The 21,320-nt window shown below is 40.8% G+C and overlaps 1 protein-coding gene across 1 annotated transcript in view; it reads right to left on the reverse strand.

Moving 5' to 3' along the window:
• Positions 1–10,548: 10,548 nt before the first annotated feature.
• Positions 10,549–21,320, reverse strand: part of SEL1L3 (SEL1L family member 3) — a 30,946-nt gene continuing 20,174 nt past the window's right edge. The window contains exons 16-24 of the mRNA XM_072335439.1: positions 20,606–20,733; positions 19,418–19,501; positions 18,529–18,619; positions 18,334–18,418; positions 16,072–16,181; positions 14,756–14,883; positions 12,981–13,083; positions 12,814–12,886; positions 10,549–11,823 (exon numbers count right to left, since the gene is read on the reverse strand). Coding sequence (XP_072191540.1) covers positions 11,657–11,823; positions 12,814–12,886; positions 12,981–13,083; positions 14,756–14,883; positions 16,072–16,181; positions 18,334–18,418; positions 18,529–18,619; positions 19,418–19,501; positions 20,606–20,733 — 969 coding nt within the window. The 3' untranslated portion in view covers positions 10,549–11,656. The remainder of the gene's footprint in view (positions 11,824–12,813; positions 12,887–12,980; positions 13,084–14,755; positions 14,884–16,071; positions 16,182–18,333; positions 18,419–18,528; positions 18,620–19,417; positions 19,502–20,605; positions 20,734–21,320) is intronic.

Below are 21,320 nucleotides of genomic sequence, written 5' to 3' on the forward strand. Positions count from 1 at the left end.
TATATGAAAACCACACCATGGTTATCTATAAAAATGTAAAAAGGAACTACTGTATATTTTGTAATATAACTTTTAACGTTGTTTGTAACTGTGCATACTGTGTCTTACGGAGGCCGCTGGCTCCACCAATAGGTTACGCAAAGGTTGTTAGCAACGCAGAGACAGATCTCCTAAAATAAAGATGAAAAACACCGGTGTGTTTTCATAACGTGGCTTCGTGCACAAGGATGCAGGACTCCACTTTTCTAACAGATTTGAGTTTTCTGCAATGAGGACTTTTGGAAATACAGGATTTCTAAAGTGCTTTTTTTTAAAACTTTTAGACGTTTTGTCTTTTACTGTCTTGGGGACAGCGTGCGGCTTTATACTTTGTCATGAGCGCTCATCTTGTCTGTCCTCATGCATTGAATGTAAAAATAAAGAGAAATTCCAAAAAAAAAAAGAGAAGATTTTCATATCTGTTTGTAGACATATCATGGAAGGTGCAGGAAAATGAGGGTGCTGATATAACACAAATAGCTGTGCAACACAGTGTAAACTGTCTTCTTCTAACATGCAAGCAGCAAGCACCGTAGGCCTGTGGTTTAAGACCTACAGCTTCTTATGCTCATGTAGAAATACTTCAGTTCTGTGTGCCATCACTGTCTGTGACTCACTGTCCATCATGAATCAAAGCACGTCCAGGAAACAGAGATTGTGCCATCCATCTCAGTTTCCAAACCCTCTGCAGAGCTACGCAGGGCAAAGTTCAGCGACGCCTATCGGTATTTAACAACAGATACACGCTGAAGCCTTTAAAATGTTCAAAATAATGCTTCAGCTAATTGCTGGGTTGGTCCTGTTTCTACAACCGGAATCTGTCTGCTTCCTCTCTGTTTATGACTTAACCGTGATGATGGTCACAGCTCCTTCTGGTGCTCCCAGTCTTGTTAGCCCTCTGCTGAAGCTTCACATTCACTTCCCCTGCTCCAAACGGTTGATAACACCGCACTGAACTGAGCTACAGTTGCCATCATGATAAATATTTACCTATCAGAAACATGGGTTGAGTTCTCCAATGTTTCTTTTTTCAGCTCGCCAAGTAGAGGTGAGCGGTCCGTCAGGCCCCCAAAATGGCCTCAGTCTGTGCTGCTGAGAAAGGCTGCTCTCTTATTGCAGCAGTGAGTGCAGTTTGACGTGGTGCCACTCGTGACAGCTTAAAACCAACAGCACCAAGCAAAAATCCGCTATTGAAAAGGTGCATCAGTGAGGATATATCTGATAGACAAAGTAGGGAGTGAATGACAGGCCATGTCCATGGGCTGTGGTTCCAAGAAAGTCCTTTATTTGCATTCAGGTAGCTTGTTCTCTAGCTAAAGGCCATTCCACCCAAAGGCATGACACCGTAAGTGTAAACCCACTAATGATACTTCTATGGTGAACATCCTGTAGATGACAATCTCTTAGCTATAATTTTACTACGAAGGAAATGTTTCAATGTGAGAACTGAATGTTGGTATATTGGATATATACTGATTTTCATTGAGTTGTCCCCAGACAGATTTACTGTGACAGCTGAGATCTAAGTATTTCAACAGGACAGAGAAGCAAGAGTTCAAATGTCACAACCATTCCATCTTACTCAGCACCTGATGAAATGAGCTAATTGCCATTTACACTTTTGGAGTGTATCAATCTTTTTTACACGGCTTAATGTCTAAGGACATCACCATGGCATAAACAAGCGGTAATGACAGGAAAAGATGTTTTGCAACCAACACAACACAGTTGATTGGGTTTTTTGCACAACACACAAAAAAACATCAATTACAGGACATGCAAACAACTGCTGGACCGAATGCTGCCCTTGGTTAGGCAACATACAACCATAATTGACATTGGGAAAATTCATGCACGTGTAAAGTAGGGAAGCATTAAGCCCCATTTTAACTGACTAATGCAATAGCCCCAGGCACTGGATAACAACTGATTGCCATTGCGCTCTTCACTGAGTGTGAACTTAACACAGGCAGCTCCCACCAGGCATTCTCCTGCTGGGGCCTTAATGCAGTGCTTTTGGTATCTCCTCTCCAGCTGAGCCACCTCAGGTGTGTGACAGCGGTGCAGCTCAGCCCATGACCCAGCAGTGTGGTACTTGCCCTCAGCCTTTGCAATCTGCTTGGCCTGATGAGGAGGCCTGCCCAGGCTCAGTTCATGTTATGGTTGGAAAGTGATAAAGACTTTAGAGATCTGCGTATGATTTGCTAACCTGATTGCCTTCTTTGGCCAGGTTGGGCATAGCCTCACCTCCCTCAGTGCTGACACCTTAAGAGAGGTCTAAGAGGACAGTGAAAAATTGTAGGGAATAGGAAAAATACACAGCTCACTGTCGCTCTTGTGGGATCCTATCTCTCCCTTTAGTCTCTTCTCCCCTCCCTTCCAGTGTGCCAGTGGCTCTGAACCAAGGAAACCCCAAGGTGATGTTCACTTGGCTTGGGAAAAACAGGAGCAGGGAATGATGTTTCATTTCTTCCTGTCTTTTTCCTCCATTGCAAGCCTGGGATGCTGGGAACTGAGGAATCACACACAGCAGGAGTGGGGCTTGTGGGAGCACAGCTCCACACTACAGCAGAGTTCTGGAGGGCAGATGAGGTGAGTTAACAGCGGGGCTGGGTGACAGGTTGGGCCAGGTGGTGAAGTGAGTGCCTCCCAGCAGGCAGAGATCGCTTTGGATTCATCAGCTGCAGTTTCAACAGCAGCTCAAGATGCAGGGAAAGGAATCCATTTTACTGCTTTTGGAGCACAGCGAGGCACCATCACTCTGGGCTCAGGGGGCTGGCAGTCCTTATTCTGGCACCTCATGGTCACAGATGTTATGGTGCATCTTCAGTCCATGCCTCCTCATCAGGCAGATCACCAGCCATGCATTCACAGTGTCCAAAGAGACCTCAACAAAGCGGGCTCAAAGCATCCACTGAGGTCTTCAGGAGAGAAGGCAACTAGTGGTGTTGGTCAGCAGGGCTTCATCTTGAGCACTGCTTGGGAAGTGGTAGTGGATGAGCTGGCAGCCAGGCCCTCCCTCCTAAGGTATGTACACACAGAGGGCTGTGGTGTGGGTGTGAGTGATGCACATCTGTATAGTCACACTCCTCTTGTCGGGGTCAGCCTGGGATGTAAAACACAGTGCTGTGGGGCTGAGCGAGGGCATGCTGGCTACCTTGGGTGCCTATGGGGTTTGCTTCCTGACCGACAAACCCTACTGACTGTTAAAGGTCATAATGTGCTTTCACACAGGAAGAAAGCACACTGGGTACAAATACAGAAGAAAATACAAAGTCAGGGAGTGGTTTATGAAAATCACTTGAGGAAACAGCTGTATTTTACAACAACAGTATTTGCTTTGCAGGAAAGGATGTCTTCTCTGGAGACAGCAATTAGCAAAAAAAAAAGGGAAAAGGTCAAAGCAGGTTAAAGCTGATCGTAGATTAATTTCACTTTGGCTCCCTTTGATCCCTAAGAAGCAATGGACAGCTTTGCAGGATGCTTGTTCCTCACTCGAGCGTGAACACTGAATGCTTTCACATCAAATTTAGCAGTATTTCAATAACTATAAGAAGATTACAAGGGAAACTGGACAGCAAAATTCCTTCAGAGTGCACAAAGCGTCTCAGACTGCAGGTAATGGAGAACACTGTGGTCCTGGCAACTCTCCCAGGTGCAGAACCTGTAAGTATTAAAACTGCCCCTCTGGGCCAGGTATGTTGCTCAGGGATGGGCACTGAGGATGGCCTCTGCAAGGTAGATTTCACACATGCTTGCTATAGGACAGGCATTTCTTAGTCCTAGATCTGCAAATGACAGCTGGGATAAGTGATGCTCGGTGAGCTACCAGAAGCTGCTGTTACTGGTATTGAAATACTGACTTGTATAAAATACTTAATGAACACAAAGTTTTGCCTAAAATATTCTGCTACAAGCGAACACCTCTCAAGATGGACTGGGACTTCTTTTCCCTTCCTGTAGTCTTCAAGGAGCTTTTCAACTCAAAAGGCATGAATAAACCCCACACTGGGGAGAGAAAGCATCTGAACTGGTTGTGTGGGTGCTCCTGGCGCACACCTGGTGATGCTCTAAAGGGAATGATTGAAAACAGCTGAAAAGTGACTGAAGGAGAAATGTCTGTGTCTTAAAGAGGTGTGCCAGAAAGTGCTGTGTGATCTGGAGATTATCTTGAGGTAAGTAAAGTTGGTTTTGGAGATATGCGGTCTGCGATTGCAGGTGCTTAATGGGTTAATGAAGAGGTGTTTGATGATGTTGGTTTTTTGGGGGTCAACAGTTATTTACTGAATTTATTTTACTAGAGCAGAAGGTTTCTGTTTAGAGTGAGTAAGTCATTGAAATGGGGGAGACTGGATGGCAGGTGGGACTATTTCTGTCTGGTAACGTTAGCGGCATTCTGAAAAATGTAGTTGGTGAGGGTCCTGTTTCTGGTTTAAATTGCATGAATGTTGAGTGTTTTCCCTCCTTCCTGGTCATCAGTTAATTCCTGAGAAGGTGTGGTACGCTGCACATCCGTGTCTGCAGTCCTGTCTGATAGCCACGTGATGGATGAGATGGATAATGTTCAGTTAAGGCTGCGTTCTCTCCCTTGGGCAGGATGGAGAGAAAGAAGCAGGACAGCAGATATCTATGTGTTCTTGTTGCTTATTGCTGCTGTAATGCCTTACAGGGATGGAGGAGATTTTTGTGCTTCTGAACACAAAGGAGAAAGGTCACGTTTCTTCAGAAAGTTTTTGTTGGGGGAATTAAGAGACATAAAATGTGGCTGACAGTTACTGGTTACCATCGCTACACAACATGGACACCTTATGCAAAGAATGGTGGTAACTGAGGTGCTGAGAGTTTTATATGGAGATGGGTAAGAAAACCTCTGGCATATGAAGGCACAAGGAGGTGCAAGCTGCATGCAGTGCCTGGGTGCTCATGGAGTTGTAGAATGCCTTGGGTTGGAAGGGACCTTAAAGACCATCCAGTTCCAACCACCCTGCTGTGGACAGGGCAGCCACTCACCAGCTCAGGCTGCCCAGGGCCCATCCAACCTGGCCTTGAACAGCCCCAGGGATGGAGCACCCACAGCTTCTCTGGGCAGCCTCTGCCAGCGTCTCAGCACCTCTGAGTAAAAATATTCTTCCTGATGTCTAACCTAAATCTCCCCTCTAAATGATGGCAGACATTTCACATGTATTCAAGGGCTTATAACTGCAGACATCAACAGAAATTAGGTGTCTAAATTAGGCAGGAAATGATTTAAACTGAGATCTTAATAATTCCGAATCACTGAAACCGACTACCTGAGCTATCATTACTATGATATCAATACTATCATTACCTCACGTAACAGTTAGAAATATGAATTTTTAATACGTTTAGACATTCAGCTTCCAAACCGACCCTCTAACTCAGGATACTTGCACTCACTGGATGTTCCTCTTGTCAAGAACTGCGGGTCTTTCTCCTACAATATTGGGATGGGAAAAGTATTCGTGTTTAGTGAGATCTAATGGATTAATTCAGTCTCCTGTTACAAGACACAAGTGCAGTCGTGTGATGTTTCCTCCTGCAATGAGAACTGCTGCAGGCCACTGCTTTACTTATAGTAAGAGGAGGCTCAGGGGAGACCTTATTGCTCTCTGTAACTACCTGAAGGGAGGTTGTAGTGAGCTGGGGGTTGGTGTCTTCTCTCATGTAACTGGTGATAGGATGAGAGGGAATGGCTTCAAGCTGCACCAGGGGAGGTTCAGGCTGGACATTAGGAAATACTACCGCTCTGAAATGTGGTCAGGCAGTGGAATGGGCTGCCCAGGGAGGTGGTGGAGTCACGAACCCAGGAGGTGTTCAAGGAATGTTTGGATGCTGTGTTAAGGGACGTGGTTCAGTGAGAACTATTTGTGATGGGTGGATGGTTGTGCTGGATGGTAACGTGGGTCTTTTCCAACCTTGGTGATTCTGTGAAGATACAAAGTCTTCCTGCAGTGGTAACCCGTTTATATCAGAAGCTGTTCTGAGTATGTTATTATATCTGAAAGTCAGTTGTCCAGGAGAAGCCCTAGTACATTGCGTCTTTATTGGGAAGACATGAATCCCGAGGATGTAATCTTTGGTTCGCTTGTAGCAAGCGGCAGTCTTAGAGAATGCTGCCAGAATGACAGAACACCCTTAATCTGATGGAGATGAATAGATAGTAAAAGTACTATCTATACTGCAAGACAGCTTTATTTTAACTGTGCCAGCAGACTTATGTAAGCACGGACCAGCCAGGAGTGGAGGGGGCTGAGGGAAGAGAACTGGGGCAAGGCCAGTGGTAGATAAAATTCCCAGGGTACAAGCTCTTGATCACAGTCCAGTTGTATCCTCATCCAAGGACAGACAGAAGCCTGTGTGTGTGTGTGTGTGTGTGTGTGTGTGTGTATGTGTTCAATCTCTGGACCTCTTCAAAATTTCTTCAAAAGAAGTGTCTTCTAGGATGTAGAAGTTCAGTTTGTGTCGCTGCTCAAAGCAACACAGTCTGCTAATGGTAACTGTACTACCTGGACAGGGACAGGCTGACAGACTGGAGAGTTTGGCAGTGAGGAACCTTATGAGATTCAGCAAGGGCAAGTGTAGAGTTCTGCACCTGGGGAGGAAGAACTATGTGGATTAGTGCAGGTCTGAGGCTGACCTGCTGGAGAGGAGCTTTTCGGAGAAGGACCCGAGTGTTCTGGTGGTCAGCAGGTTGGCCGTGAGCCAGCCATGTCCTCTGTTGCCAAGAAGGCCAGTGTTATCCTGGGGTGCATTAAAAAAAGCATGGCCAGCAGGTTGAGGGTGGTGATCCTCCCCCTCTGTTCTGCCCTGGTGAGGCCATACCTGGAGTGTCGTACCCAGTTATGAGCTTCCCAGATCACAAAAGACAAGGAACTACTGGAGAGAGCCCAGCAGAGAACCACAAAGGTGATTAAGGGTCTGGAGCATCTTCCTTATGAGGAAGGGCTGAGAGACCCGGGACTGTTCAGTCTGGAGGTGACAGGGGGGTGGATCTTATCAATGCTTATAAATATGTAAAGGGTGAGTGTCACAGAGTTGTTAAGGTTGGAAAAGACCTCTAAAATCATCAAGTCTAACCATCACCGTGTCACTAAATGATGTCCCTCATTGCCACATCTGTGTGTTTCCTGAACACCTCCAGGGACAGCGACTCCACCACCTGTTTGCAACAGGCGCAAACTGGAACCCAGGATGTTCCACATGAACATGAGAAAGAAATTCTTTCTTGTGAGGGTGTCGTAGCACTGGGACACACTGTGTGGTTGTGAATTCTCCTTCTCTGGTATTCAAAACCTACTTAGACACCTGCCTAACTTGCTATAGGGAACCTGCTATAGCAGGGGGTTAGACTAGGGGATCTCCAGAGGTTCCTTCCAACCCCTGTGACTCTGTAACATACTTCAAAGAAATGCCTTTCTGTAGATGCAGTGAAAGGCTCAGTTTATGTATCTTCATTATTTGCAGTGACTTTATGTATTTCTACCTCTGTGCAGTAGGGACCTTTATTAAATTCAGCCTCCCATCTTCAGCTCTTCAAAGAGTTTTGGGTTTATATAAGGCAGCGACATAAAGCAGCAGGTAGATATCCAAGTTTCTGTTTTCATCCACAAGTGTATGGGTTGGTTTTTCCTGTTTAATTGGTAGAGTTATGATCATAAAATTACTGTAACTGAGAGATTCTATTTTGTGAACATACCCTTGCTTAGTTTTTAATGCATCACAAGAGAATCCAAGTATTCCTGGGGTAATGATACTGGGGCACAAGGTACAAATATTCATGACGTAGGGAAGGGTTTTGTTATCAGTACACTCTGATTGGTTCCTTTTATTTTTCCCTTGTTAACTAAACTAGTACATGGGCTGATAAGATATTCTTAGTGGTCTCTTCCAACTTTAATGATTGTGTGAAATCTTCAATGCAGTTCTTATTGGCAGTGCTACAAGGCACAAAATGATTACCAGGTTGGTGAAATCGGGACTAACATTATAATAGGTGCTGGGAGTAAAGGTGTCCTACAGCCTAAACCAGAGGCCATCAGCCTCAGTTGATCTGCACAATTAATCTAAACAGGGTATAAGGTATGTACTTAGTCAGTGGCTCATGGTCATCTGTTCTATCTGGCTCTGTGCTTCCCAGCCTCACCTACAGCTTGAACAGAAGTGACAGTGTGAGGACAAAGCTGTGGGGGTTTTATGGACCCGGACTGTAGAACAGGCAGAATGTGAGGCACCCACGTTCTGAGGACAAGCTGAACTATGGTCATGCTGTGCCTCTTTCTTTCACAGCCAGGCAGAGAGTGGGGTGGAGCCTGCACTTCGTTAGTGCATTGATACAAATTCAGCCAGAGACTGTTCAAGTTTAGAAGCAAATTCAAGATGCTTGCTGCATAAATCTGTGATTCTAAGCCACAATGTAATGAATAGATGGAAAAAGCCATTGAGGTTGTTTTTCAGTTTCTGCTCTGTTGAACTGCCGTAAAACGGCGCATGCTGGGCTCTGCTGGTGAAGTTTTGCTTTCTGATGTTCTCCAGGTGGAACTGATATGAACAAATATCACTGCTGGCTATTAGGAGCTATCTAGAAGGCTGGTGAGTGATCAAAGAGGCAGAGGTTGACCTGGACAAACAAGGGGTGAAACCAGGAACCATACGATGGGATCTGGGGAGAGAGAGAATCAAGGCCAATGGGTACATTAGAGGAGGAAAGATCATTGATGATGAAGTTATAGAATAACCTGCTGAATCCAGCTTCCTTCTGAAGTGTTATTAAGGTGCCAAAAGGTAGGAATCTGATACGTTTACCAAGAGACTCAAGTACCTTAAGTCAAGGGGCACATATGTTTAGAACATTAGTGTTTCAGACTATCTAATCTATAGCAAGATTTCGCAAACACACGATGCCTAATGCTTACAGTAAGGCAAGCATAATCTGTGTGTACTGTACTTAATCTTTTCCGTCCCATTTTGGTTACTCATTACTCCTTTTTCTAGCTATGATTCTCACATGCTCAAATCTGCATGCAGCTCCAGAGGGCGTCTTACATTTAGACATGGACTTGGTATTATGTTTCTTTTTACTGACAATAATAACTGGGCCTTTTGGCGTAGCAATTAGTTACAACACAGCTTGTGCTGTTAGGGAAATGTTTCCAGCATCTTTGTACGCCAGTCGTCTGCTTTTTCTACCTTTACAGTTTTCTTTCAACTATTCAGGTGTTGTTTCTCTCACCTACATCTTAGTCATACATGCATATATGCACATATACATACACGTATGTATTAGTCCTGGTACGCTCTGTATGTATTTCAAGTACATCTCCTACAGGAATTACAGTATTTCTATTTGAGGAAGGACTAGGAAAGCAGAGACAATCTTTAGAAGCATATGGGAAAAGTTATCTGTGATGAGATTTGTTTTATGGCAGAATCTTGTCTGCATAGTGTGTTCCCATTGACTACTGGACTATGATGTTTAACACGGGATGACTGTTGACCCTTCACTTGGAAGTGCAGGACAAAGGTGCAGAACGGGCTGATTAAGTTTTGACAGAAATTGTCCCCCACACACATTCCTCCTTCCAATAAACATATAAACTGAGTTAAAATACAAAGATGTAGAAAGAGAATAAAAGGGAAAGAACAGCTGGAATTTTCAAAGACTGAGTCTAAGTGTAAGGAAGCTCAAGAATAACGAGGGGAGTCCAGACACAGAGCAATTTCCTTTGCTATCTTCTATGTAGGCTGCTCTGCCACCTGTCACATGTAACGGGATATTGACAGTAAGGTGCAACTTCTACTGCCACACCAGCAACGTATACCTCTGATGTTGTGGGCCAGCATAACAAGAGGCATTACTTTTGGAGCAGCCCTCATAAAAGTGAAACTCCTGTGTAAACACTTCACAATACTGAGCAGAAAGGAATATCGGGCTATATATGGTATAACAAAATGTGTCCCGTGACCTCCCTCTACAACCATAAGAACAAGAACAACACTCTGCACTGTTCTTCTTTGAATAAGTGAAAAACCTAGTAGTAAGAGCATACTTCCTCATTATAGAGTTGGAGATAGAGAGGGAAAAAGTGCTTCAGCAACTGAATTTTTTTCCCTTTCTCATTGGATGGAACTGCTGGCTGAATGCAGTGACTCAGAACACTTTTGGATTTCTATGTATATATATATTTGTAGGAGAAACACGCACTGCTGTATGTGTGTGTATATATTTCAATCTCTTTCCGAAAGTTGTTTTTTTCCTTTTAATTCATTCCTTACCCATTGCAAACTCCTACTTCTCGAATGACAAAAAACCCTCCCAAGTCTGCTCTGTGAGAATGCTGTGTTCTTCAAAGAAAGTAATGGCTGACTGTCCCACTTCAACCTAAGAAAACAGACACAACAGATAATATTCTCGAACGTCTGCAATAGTAACATAATATTATAGGAGAATCTCACCTGACGGGTGCTTTAAAAGAATCCTCACATTAAGGCTGAATTAGAAAAATATTTTTATTTACAAGCGTAAATAATGTAGTGCAAGGAGAGTGGATTTAACCCTCAGTAATGCATAGATTGATGCAGTTTATAGTCTGTGATCTAAATACATTTGCAGAAGTGAATGTACATCTGCATTAAAAGTCAGACCTCTCCTGCAGCCGCTTACCTCACAGCTTTAGATCAGACAGAAGACATTTGCACCACATTCTTACTATCCATATTTCCCATCTAAGTTTAATCGAATTGTCATTTAAAGAGGTATCTCTGAAGAGGTACTGTAGAACCTGAAACAAATCCTTTGGAGCATCACCTACGCAAACTTAAGAAAATGAACTGTTCACTCCATGTCACCTGGGGTAACACTTCAATATTCTTTTATTTATTTAAGGACTCTCTCTAATCAATACCTCTTGGGTAGAGGAAATATTAACTGTTGTGTTCCTAGGGAATTGCTGACACCTGTGAAACTTTGATGTTTCAAGGGTTAGCCAGCAGTACTGCTACATTACGACTGCACTCCAAATCTTCCCAGTGCTTTTCTTTCAAAAGAGAATATTTCCTGCACAAAAGAATTAGGATGGAATATAAGGTGTCCATAAAAACAACTGTTATGGGTACCAAATTCCTGGCTGGTGTGGCACGGAACTAGGAAAGAGGTGGTGGCTGGGTTTCACTTGTATATCATTTCCATGCTTTCAACTCAGAAAACTTTAGAAATTGTACCAGTAAAGTGACCTTTACTGCATTTGAGCTTATCTAGTACGTTATTAGATATGCAAATAAAATATTTGCTTCATCGAAACCAGGGGGAGTTTTTGCATCAGTTGGGTATTGACTTTGTATGTTGTCTTCTAGTCCTTCAATAAAACACACAATGATCATTTGTTGGGTATAGCAAGATAAGCTGCATTCCCTGTTTGGAGTGTTAAAGTTATTATAGGAATGGTTTTCTACTACAGTAATTAGATCAGTGGATTTCCCTGTAATTTTGGATGTTGGGCTGTATTATTAATGCTACTAATAAGGTTGGTTGCCAGTTCTTAGATTTGTGGTTGCTCATATCCCGTATTCCTGTAGACTATTAGCCTTATCAGAGTACACCTCAGCTGGTAACAAGAGGATTCAGAGGGTTTAACTCCTGCTGCGCTAAATCATTTGATAAAGCAGATTCATCTTGTTGCACTGGTCTTGTAGCATCCTCACCGCTGCTCCCCGAGGAAGAAGGTTCAGCCAGTGACGGTTCTGATCTTGTTCCAAGAGAATTACTGGCTTCAGAAAAACACCAAAAGAAATGATTAAAAAGAAACTCCGTTCCACATTAAAAAAAGTCAAATTAAAAACAATATATTAAAGGTTCAAGTGCGTATAAAATCGCAACATAAAGATGATAATACACAAAGGTTAGGAAATATAATCAAAAAGGAGTATCTGTAACTTTAACTATGCCATCTGGACATATACATTGTGACTCCCAAGTTACATTACTAAAGCTAGTAAGAAAGGAAAAGCAGGTTACCAAGTGACTTCCATAATCAGCACATTATGTACAGCCATGTCCTAAATGCTGTCTAGTAATCAGGAAATTCAAATGATCTTATATGCATATCTCAGCATTAAATATATTTTTAAAATACGATTCCCTTTTGATGTAAATTGGCAACTTGGAAGCTGTATTCTCCATGTTGCAGAAATGCTTTTCTATTCTAAAGAATATGCAGTTAGTGGAAAAGAACCTGAGTTCTGGACAGGAAGAATCTGCAACTGCTGATTCAGTGTATTTACTGATTCTGTTACCAGTCTGCAGAGGAGCTGACTAGTCTCAAGTTAGAGGAGCTGACTAGTCTCAAGTTAGTCCTCTGTACCAGTTCCCTAAACTGCACTGTTTCTCCCACGCTTGATCTGAATGGATGCAGTTGTACACAACATGGGATGCAGTCTCACACACCGAAGAAACAATGTATGAACTCACAGCCATATAATTAGTGACTGCATAATCTCCTGCGGTCAGTGTTTTTATTAAGAATCAAAGGTTTTATCAAGGGAAATTCTCATGAAGCCAACAGGTTTAAACCAGCTCTCTGTGTCTGACTTCACGTGATTCTTTTCAACAACCAAACAATGAGCTGTATATCAGAAAACCCGCTGTGCTTAGGCTGCTCTACCATTTCTAGAATTCCCACGGTTATTTTTAAAGCTCTTGCTGAAACAAAAAGATCGCTCCTATTATTGATTCAGTTGTTTGTTGTGACAGATACTTACCAGATAGAGTCTGAAAATAGTGTACTGCAAATGCAACCAGGGTTGATAGAAGAAAGGTTCCCATGAAATATATCTGTGACAGGGAGGTTAAAAATACGTTAGATCAGTGCAAAGCCAAGAGAGTGCTCCAAATGAACTAGTGCGTGTACCAAAGGAACAATACATACCAAAGTAGACTGTAAAATACCGTTCCAAAAAACTCTCATGTAGAAATAAAGCAATGCTAATGAGCATGGGCTAATTGATTCTTGGTTACTATGATTCCAGCACCTACAACCAAAAGATTAAAAAAAAACTAATTAGTCCTACTCTGCAATTCTGTGGCGTCTGTGATCTGGGAATCTCCAGTGTGCTGCACTATCACATAACAGTAGTCAATAATAAAAAGCAGATATGATTAGCAGTATCTCACAGGTGATAAAGTAAAAATTCAAAGAAATACCAGATTAATCTCATTATGCACAGAATACCTTACCCTACGAGTATATTTCTATTTTCTGATTAGTCAACAACTGGTCTAAGCATCTAGGCTGTCCCTGCTGAGAACCACAGTACGATATGATATCCGGGATATTTTATAACTCATGTGAGTCACCAGCAGTTAGACTTGATTCAAGATTAGGTCTACAAAATCGGGCTGTCTGTGCAGGAGATTGGTGCCTAGAACTCCGTTAGAGACAATGAAGTACTACATAGTGCACCCAGAGTTCAGAGTGCTTTAGCTGATTAACTGCTAGGGATCTGTGTGCGGTGGTATGAACTGACTTGCATTCTTGGTTTTGTGAGTTAGAACTTCTCAGTCATAGATGACTTGAGCCTGAATAAACTGATACACTTTTTTTAACCAAGCTGAGGTGGTTTGCATGGGTGGGATGTGTGTGTACGTGTCCTTCCGGACAAAAGTGTAGAATGATGGGAAATCACAGCAGCGCTCTCCACTCTGGTGTTATTCTTCCTGCAAAGCAGATGCCTCCAGCTCAAGTGAAGGTTCAGGTTCAGGTGCACAATCCCAGGAAGACCTACTTAGCTGACTGCTAATTTAATGTGGATTGGAAGTAAGTTAAGGTACAAGTTCAGGCTAACTTCAGTGAAGGACCATTTTGGTGGATCGTTGGCAAATTAACAAGTGAGGCCTTAGTGTTGGTATCGTCTCCATTTCTTATTTTTTATTTTTTTTGGTCACAGCACTCGGTGGCAAAGCAAAAACAAACAAACCCAACCACTCATTCCTCCTTCACAGCCTCATATTTAACCATTAGCTCCTCCTCCCTTAAATATATAGAAAGGCAGTTCCTCATATCCATCAAATAATGTGTAGGCTTTCAATTCCCACTGTGTATTTCCAACACATGCATGCTGCTTTATCAAGGGAAAAGAGACCCGAGATCTGTATTGGAACCAGAGTTCTTTAGGAGACCCCTACATGTATAGTACTCACACAGCAGGTTAGGCAGTGGATCTGCAATGTTCTCCGATCTACCACTGTGCCACCCCAATGTGAGGAGGATCTGTGGCGCAGTGTGAGCAGGAATCACTGGAATGTCTTTGCACAAACAGCAGGAAGAACTACAGTTTCCCCAGTTACACACTTGTAAATTCTGTATTCTACACATATTACAAAAAATTGTTTTTGGACAGATACAAATTGTCAGTGAATAAGTTAGGAACTTAAAAAAGCAGAATTGGAAAAGTCTACCTGGATCATTAAATCTAGTCACTGCTAACTCAGGGAACCACATACAATTCAGGTCTCATATAACAAGCATAAATTGAAGTATATTAAGCAGTTAAAGCATTTAAAACATGTTGACCTTAACCTGCCTTAAATCATACAGGTGAATGAAGTTAATAATTATAAGAATTGCTGTTCTCCAAAGTAAATGCTACTCTTGGAAAAACAGAAGATAAGGTCAAAAAACCCCCCACAAACTAAAAACCTCACCTGTAATAAAGTTCCTGAAGAAGTGAAGTATTACCAGAATGCAATGCCTGGTCAATTTCCAAGTGATCCAGAATGTAGGAAGGTATGGAGTTGCCCTCTTCTATAAGAAGGGCCAAATTAAAGAAACCCTAGTAATAAAAAAGCATACATGCATTTTAACCATTAATATTCTATGTATGTATTTAGAGATTAACTTGATATAAGTATCAAGTATCTAAACAATTACATTAGTATAACATGATATTCACTGAATAATTACAAGAGCCTTACTTCCTAACTGTATATCCAGCTAAATACAGAAAATGCAAAGGAAGTAGCGTTCATTTGTTGTGACAGTTTTCTCAAAAAATACCTGGAAAAAGACTTGAGCTTTCTTGTCTTTGTTTGCTCTTTAAACACAGCCACCATATCAAACAATAACGTCGCATCTACTAGAGTACACAGACTAAAAGCAGGAATAGATTCTTTTCTGTTACTATCTAATTCTTTTCTATATAATTCAGAAATCAGAACAGTGAAACTGAGGGGAGGAATTTGCTCCAAGCAATTTAAATCCTTAATGTTACACTTGGCTTACTAGGACTAGTTGTAGCCATCAATACAACCCTTCCAAGCCTTGAAAATGAACACATGGGAGATGAAGGACTCCCTATCAATCTGGCCTTCATACTTCAAAATAACTGTTCATGTTTATCTTCTTTCCTTTGCTAGTTTACCAGTATTTTTTTGTCCTAATATCTAGAAAGAGATCCTAAATATGCTACCTCTAATAAAAAAGCACACAATATATTATCTGTAGACACTGTCAGAGATATATGGAGAATACTGGGTCTAGGACATTCCAGAACAATGTGAAGGCAGAAGGGCTGAAATGCTGCATGTCTCCAGTAATGTAACATCATATGTTTCTTCATTATAAAACATTTTAAGATGGATCTTTTGTTGATGGAGCAAACAAAGTTTACCTTTGCACATACTCGATGCTGTCAATGGAAACGGACCAATCTTCCTATTTTCTAAAACAACGAGCAACTGAATTTGAAAAAAATTCAGGCAACTCTATTAACTCTTCTGCTTGCAGTGCAAAAAATGCCAAAGGTCACAAAAGAATCAAGTGTGTCAAGGTATGGTAGTACTGAATTAGACTTTTCACCTTCAGCTTTGAATACAACTTAACTCCAGGCACGTCCTTCTTTTCTAGGTCTGCCTTCTATTATGAAATAGTAGCAATATGGATCCACAACAACCAGTCTCAGATGAATCAACAGTCTGCTCTAAACTAGTGTTTTACCAACACATTACAACAGCAGTCCTACCTGTGAATCTCCCTCTAATGCAGCTTGTGCATACATGCGCACTGACAGCTCAAGGTCTTTAGATTGGTTCTGGTAACCATAGTAGTAGAAATCTCCCATCTTTAAATAAACTGTGGAAGAAACCGGTAGTGTGTTATTTAAAGCATTTGTAGAGAGAGAATAAAGTAACCAGTAATGTGATGAAGAATTTATAATCTTTCTTTTCAAATCAGGGTATAACATATATATATATATATATAAAATATATATAACATATATATATATATATAGTATATATATCAGGATATATATATAATATAACATATATATAACAGGAGTACTCTTCCTCACTCATTGTCTCTGTGACTACTTTATATCAGACTGACAACCAAAAATATTTACCCTGACTGAATATTTTTCATGGTTGCTCTTCAATAAATTAATTCAGTTAACTGGTCATTAGTACGTTTACAAAAAACTAAGAGACTTCATACTTAAATCTCTCTTCACTTGCTAAATCTGTCAGTCTCTCTTTGGGCATCCTGTAGCCCATTACTCAGGTAAGTGTACTAACTCAGTAAGACTTAAGACATGCTGTTTAAGAGATCATTCTGTACCTGTCTCTATGGAAGCTGAACACACCCCAAAAGCTACAGTGGTTTGCTGATGATAATTTAATTCACTTCAAATTCAATCCAACCCAGGACAACAGCAGGGGTAGAATTTTCCTGGTGAGCCCAACAGATACCCTACAAATACCTTTCTCTGATACTGCACTGTAATGAAACACTGTGAAGAGCAGAGCACTGATTCAGGAGCCAACATATGCTGAAGAGTTTAAGAGCTTCCACAACCAAGTCCACGCTTATCTCACTTAAACTGTCCCCAGATAGCTGGAAGCACTTCCAGGCTTTGTTTTGTATGTCTCTTGCAGTTGCTCAGAAATCCAACTGTCTGTTTTTGTTTTTTCTTTACAGTGAACTATAGCAGAGATCTTCCAGCAAGTCAGTCCCAACAGCAATGGAAGAAAGAGAATATGCACTGGCTGACAAGGATTCAGAGTGGTAGCACAAAAACACTGTAGTGAATCACAGAGAGTTCCTCCCCCCGCCTTGATTGTATTAGGTGTGCCATGCCAGTCTTGTCATGAGGACTCTCCAGAAATAAGCAGTGGCCTTGTGGTCAAACACTGTTAATAATGTAGCTCAAAGAATCTCTGCTGCCAGGCTTAGACTCTCCTACAATAGGAGGATTTGATCCTCCACTAATGCAGACAGGGGCCTAAGATTAAACTCCCCTTATGCTATTCATGTGAAGAGAGAAAAAGTAATAAGTTCCTTCATTTGCTGAAGTCAAAAAGTTGTCTTTCCTTCAATGGAATGACAGTCTCACCTCATGAGGCTGTACTTCAGAAGCTCTTCTAACGTAAGATTTTGCCAGTGGATCTGTAAGAGTGTTAAGCTATCAACAAACTCCTCACAAAACCTAACAGGGTTTGTCAGCTCCTGCAGGTTTAAGCTCTATCAATGTGGTATTTATTTCTATTGCTTGAATTATTTTTAGACTGCACTCTTCCGAATTCTTTTTACAGAGCACCGAAACTTTCTTGTGAAACAGGTGAGCATGTTGAAATACTGAACTCTATCAAGGGTAGCAAAACGATTTAGACACTAAAATTGCAGATGTATTAACATTTAAAACCAGAGGAATCTAACTTATATGTGAATGAACCCTCCTCTTTCAGAAAGGCATATATTTTTTGCAGAGAATCTTTCAGTCCCCCCATGGTAATCTGTGCCTGTGATAATAAACTCTGTACCCTAACAGAAAAACTCACAATAAATTAGTTTAGCCTTCATTTGTTTCTCATGACCCAATTATGATATGGAAGTGTATTTGCTTTTGGATTTTCTCTCTGATAAACTAAACAGTGTGAGCTCTTAAAGTCTACTGCTGTTTTTTCTTCAGTGTTGAGTCAATCGCTCAGGCTCCCAAATGTCTGGTACTTTCTAAGCACAGTGTTTTATTTTTAATTTTCTTTTTTAAATTGTTTCTCAGTATTTTATCCTAGAAACGGGAAATTCTTGAAGTGTGCTGAAACACAACACTTACTTAACACACTTTTCTAATATTCCTGTCAAGATACTGAGAAGGAAGTCTGATAAGCATGGCTTACTCTTCCCTTAGCTTGCTCACTGTCACAGAAGTTGCAACAAATGTAACTTTTGAAAATTAAAGAAAAAAACAACATGTAAAAATACAGAAAGAATTCTTTATACTTACCAAATGAGGGTGCATTGATTTGAGACACAGAGAAATTGTAGTATCTCCAAACACAATCAATTGCTAGGTATTTCCTTGCTAGATCCTTGAAAGAAAATGAATTCATCCATTTATATCACACACAAGATGTCAGGATCACCTTCCTACTAAATGGTGTTCCTTTTAGAGCAATGAGTTGTGAATATATGTACTTACTGGTCTTTCTTCACAGATGTGTGCTAAATTTGACTGTGACACTTCAATCCCAGTTTCAGCTGCTAGAACATAATGCAGCAAAGCTTCATGCCTAAAGTTAGACAGAATAATTTTAGTTACAGCTAAAATTACTACATAAAACGATAAAATCTCCTAGGAGTAAAACCTGAGTACAAGGTTTAAAAGCAAAAGGTTGATGATTCCATACAACAGCTCCATCTAGTGGCAGTGCTTGGTGTAACAAGTATTGCTGGATCTCAAGAATTTTTAGTGTTTTCTCTCTTGTACTGAAGCTAGATTAGCTCTAGTGTGCATTTATTCTTTTAAAGAGCAAAATGATTATACAGCTATATGGACATTAAGCCCAATAATCTATTTACATGTTTCAGATATTACATTCTTAAGAGACTCCTACCCTGTGCTCCTAAAAAATACTCATTATTAATCTGTTTATACCTGTCAAACATTCATCTGGGTACAATTTTGAAACACTTCACCTGTTCATTTATGAGACTTTGTTGTTCTATCTTATAGACTACTGGTACTTTGGAACAGGAATTAGAATACATAGAACATATTAGAATGTGTGAGTAAAGAGTGGTGTTTGGTCCCTCTATGGACTCTAGACATTTCATTTATTGTAAAGCAAGCAATAGAAGATAATTTTGCATTTGCAATATAGCATTTCAGTATATCAGTACAGTGCTATAGAATTCAGGACAATTCCTGCTTCCCTTTACATCAGCAGGAATAATACCACTGATTTTAGTACTGCTGTTATTTACTCTTTTTTTTTTTTTAAGTTCATGGCCTAATGTTAATTATTTTATTATGCTAATAAGTAAATAAAAAATAGACCATGAACTTGAAGAGAACAGAACAAACATACCATGAAAGTTCCAGATAAGCATTGAGTGCTTTTCTAATGACATGACCTAAGTAACCATTCTTCTCCGCAATATGCTTTGCCCAGCTGTAGAGAAGAAGAAACAAAATATTAACAGCTGTGCTCCAGTAATCCCTACTCACTTTGACACGAAGAATACAAAAGGATACAGGATCACCTTCTGACTTCCTTCACAATATAAACTATGAGATTTTGCAGTAATTGCTGCAACAGTCTTGCAGGTGTTGACTGAAAGGGGCCTGGAGTGTGTCCAGAAAAAGGCAATGAAACCAGTGAGAGATCTGGAGCACAAATCTTACAAGGAGCAGCTGAGGGAACTGGGATTGTTTAGTCTGGAGAGTAGCTCAGGGGAGACCTTATCAGTCTCTACAACTACCTGAAAGGAGGGTGTGGTGAGCTGATGTCAGCCTCTTCTCCTGCATGACTAGCAATAGGAGGGAATGGCCTCAAGTTGTGCCAGGGGAGGTTCAAGTTGAATGTTAGGAAAAATTTATTCTCCAAAAAGTGGCCAAGCACTGGAATGGGCTGCCCAGGAGGCAGCTGAGTCACCATTCCTGGAAGTGTTCAAGAAAAGTTTAGAGGTTGTACTAAGGGACATCGTTTAGTGGGGAAATATTGGTGATAGGTAGACTGTTGGAGAAGACAGTCTTAGAGGTCTTTTCCAAACTTGGTGAATCCATGATTCTATGAATAAGAACATATTTGCCAGTTCATCTCTATAGGCATATGAGAGATATTCTATGGTTTTTCTTTGCAATTTTTTCTTTTTTCTTTTTTTTTTTTTTTTTTTTTTTTTTCTGCAAAAGAAAACATCCAATGCTCAAACTTAGTGATAAATGCTATAATTTCTCATCAGCCTCTTTGTACAACAAGTCTAACATCTCTTAACGTGCTAATGTGTGCTGCTGTATTACACACTACCTGCATTTGGATCAACCCAGAGAGCCAATGTACTTGGGTACATCTGAAAGTCCACCATCTCTCAGAATCTACGGGTTATTTAACTAATACTCATATTAATGGGGACCAAACTTTACTACAGATTTGTTTCTCAGGGAGGAAAGCACCATGAAATAAAAGATGTTTTGACTGTGGACTTAAAAATCACCAATAATTGAAATAACCTCAACAGAAATAAATTCCCCTTTAGCAAATTATTTTATCCCTTACATTACAGCTTTTTCTGGATCTCTGGGGAATTCTTCCATGTTTCCTGTGATGTAGTACAGAGAACATCGTAAAGTCCCTTCTATGTGTCCTCCTTGAGCAGCTTTATAGAAATATTGTGCAGCTACTGTCTGTGAAGAAACAAAACACAATTAACAACACAACACTGTTAATGCTTATTGAATTTTGGTTCCCAGATCTCATTTCATTAAATAACTTTAAAATGGCAGTTGGCAGATGTAGGCAAACCACTTATAGCTACTTTTACTGTACTTAGGTGAAAATAATTCCTTTCTTTAACTTTTTGAAGGTTTAGGCTGGAAAAGATTTTAAAAAACTAAAATTCTGAATGAAAAATTCAAGAGCAGAGTAACGTTAACGTAACTCAAATGTGAAACTCAAATGTGAATAAACCTTCTTTCCCAGAAGGCTGGAGAACAATGCAATGCTCGGTATGTCTTGTTGTGCACAACCACCATCCTCAAGTCTCTGAAAGTGATTTGTAAAAGGTAACTCAGGCTGTGCAGGTGGGGTCAGGGCCCCAAAAGCAGGAAAGATGCTTTGCTGCAAGTACTTTGTTTCCAAATTAAAGGAACGCAAACATGCATAGCAGAGACACTTGAATAACAGTCTAAGAAAAGGCATAAGAAAACAAGAGAGTGAACACAGCAGTCTCAAGAACGAAGCCAAAATCTGCAAATTGGGCAGTGATATAAAC

This window comes from Excalfactoria chinensis, chromosome 4 (assembly GCF_039878825.1).
Source record: "Excalfactoria chinensis isolate bCotChi1 chromosome 4, bCotChi1.hap2, whole genome shotgun sequence".
NCBI classification, from domain to species: Eukaryota; Metazoa; Chordata; class Aves; order Galliformes; family Phasianidae; genus Excalfactoria; species Excalfactoria chinensis.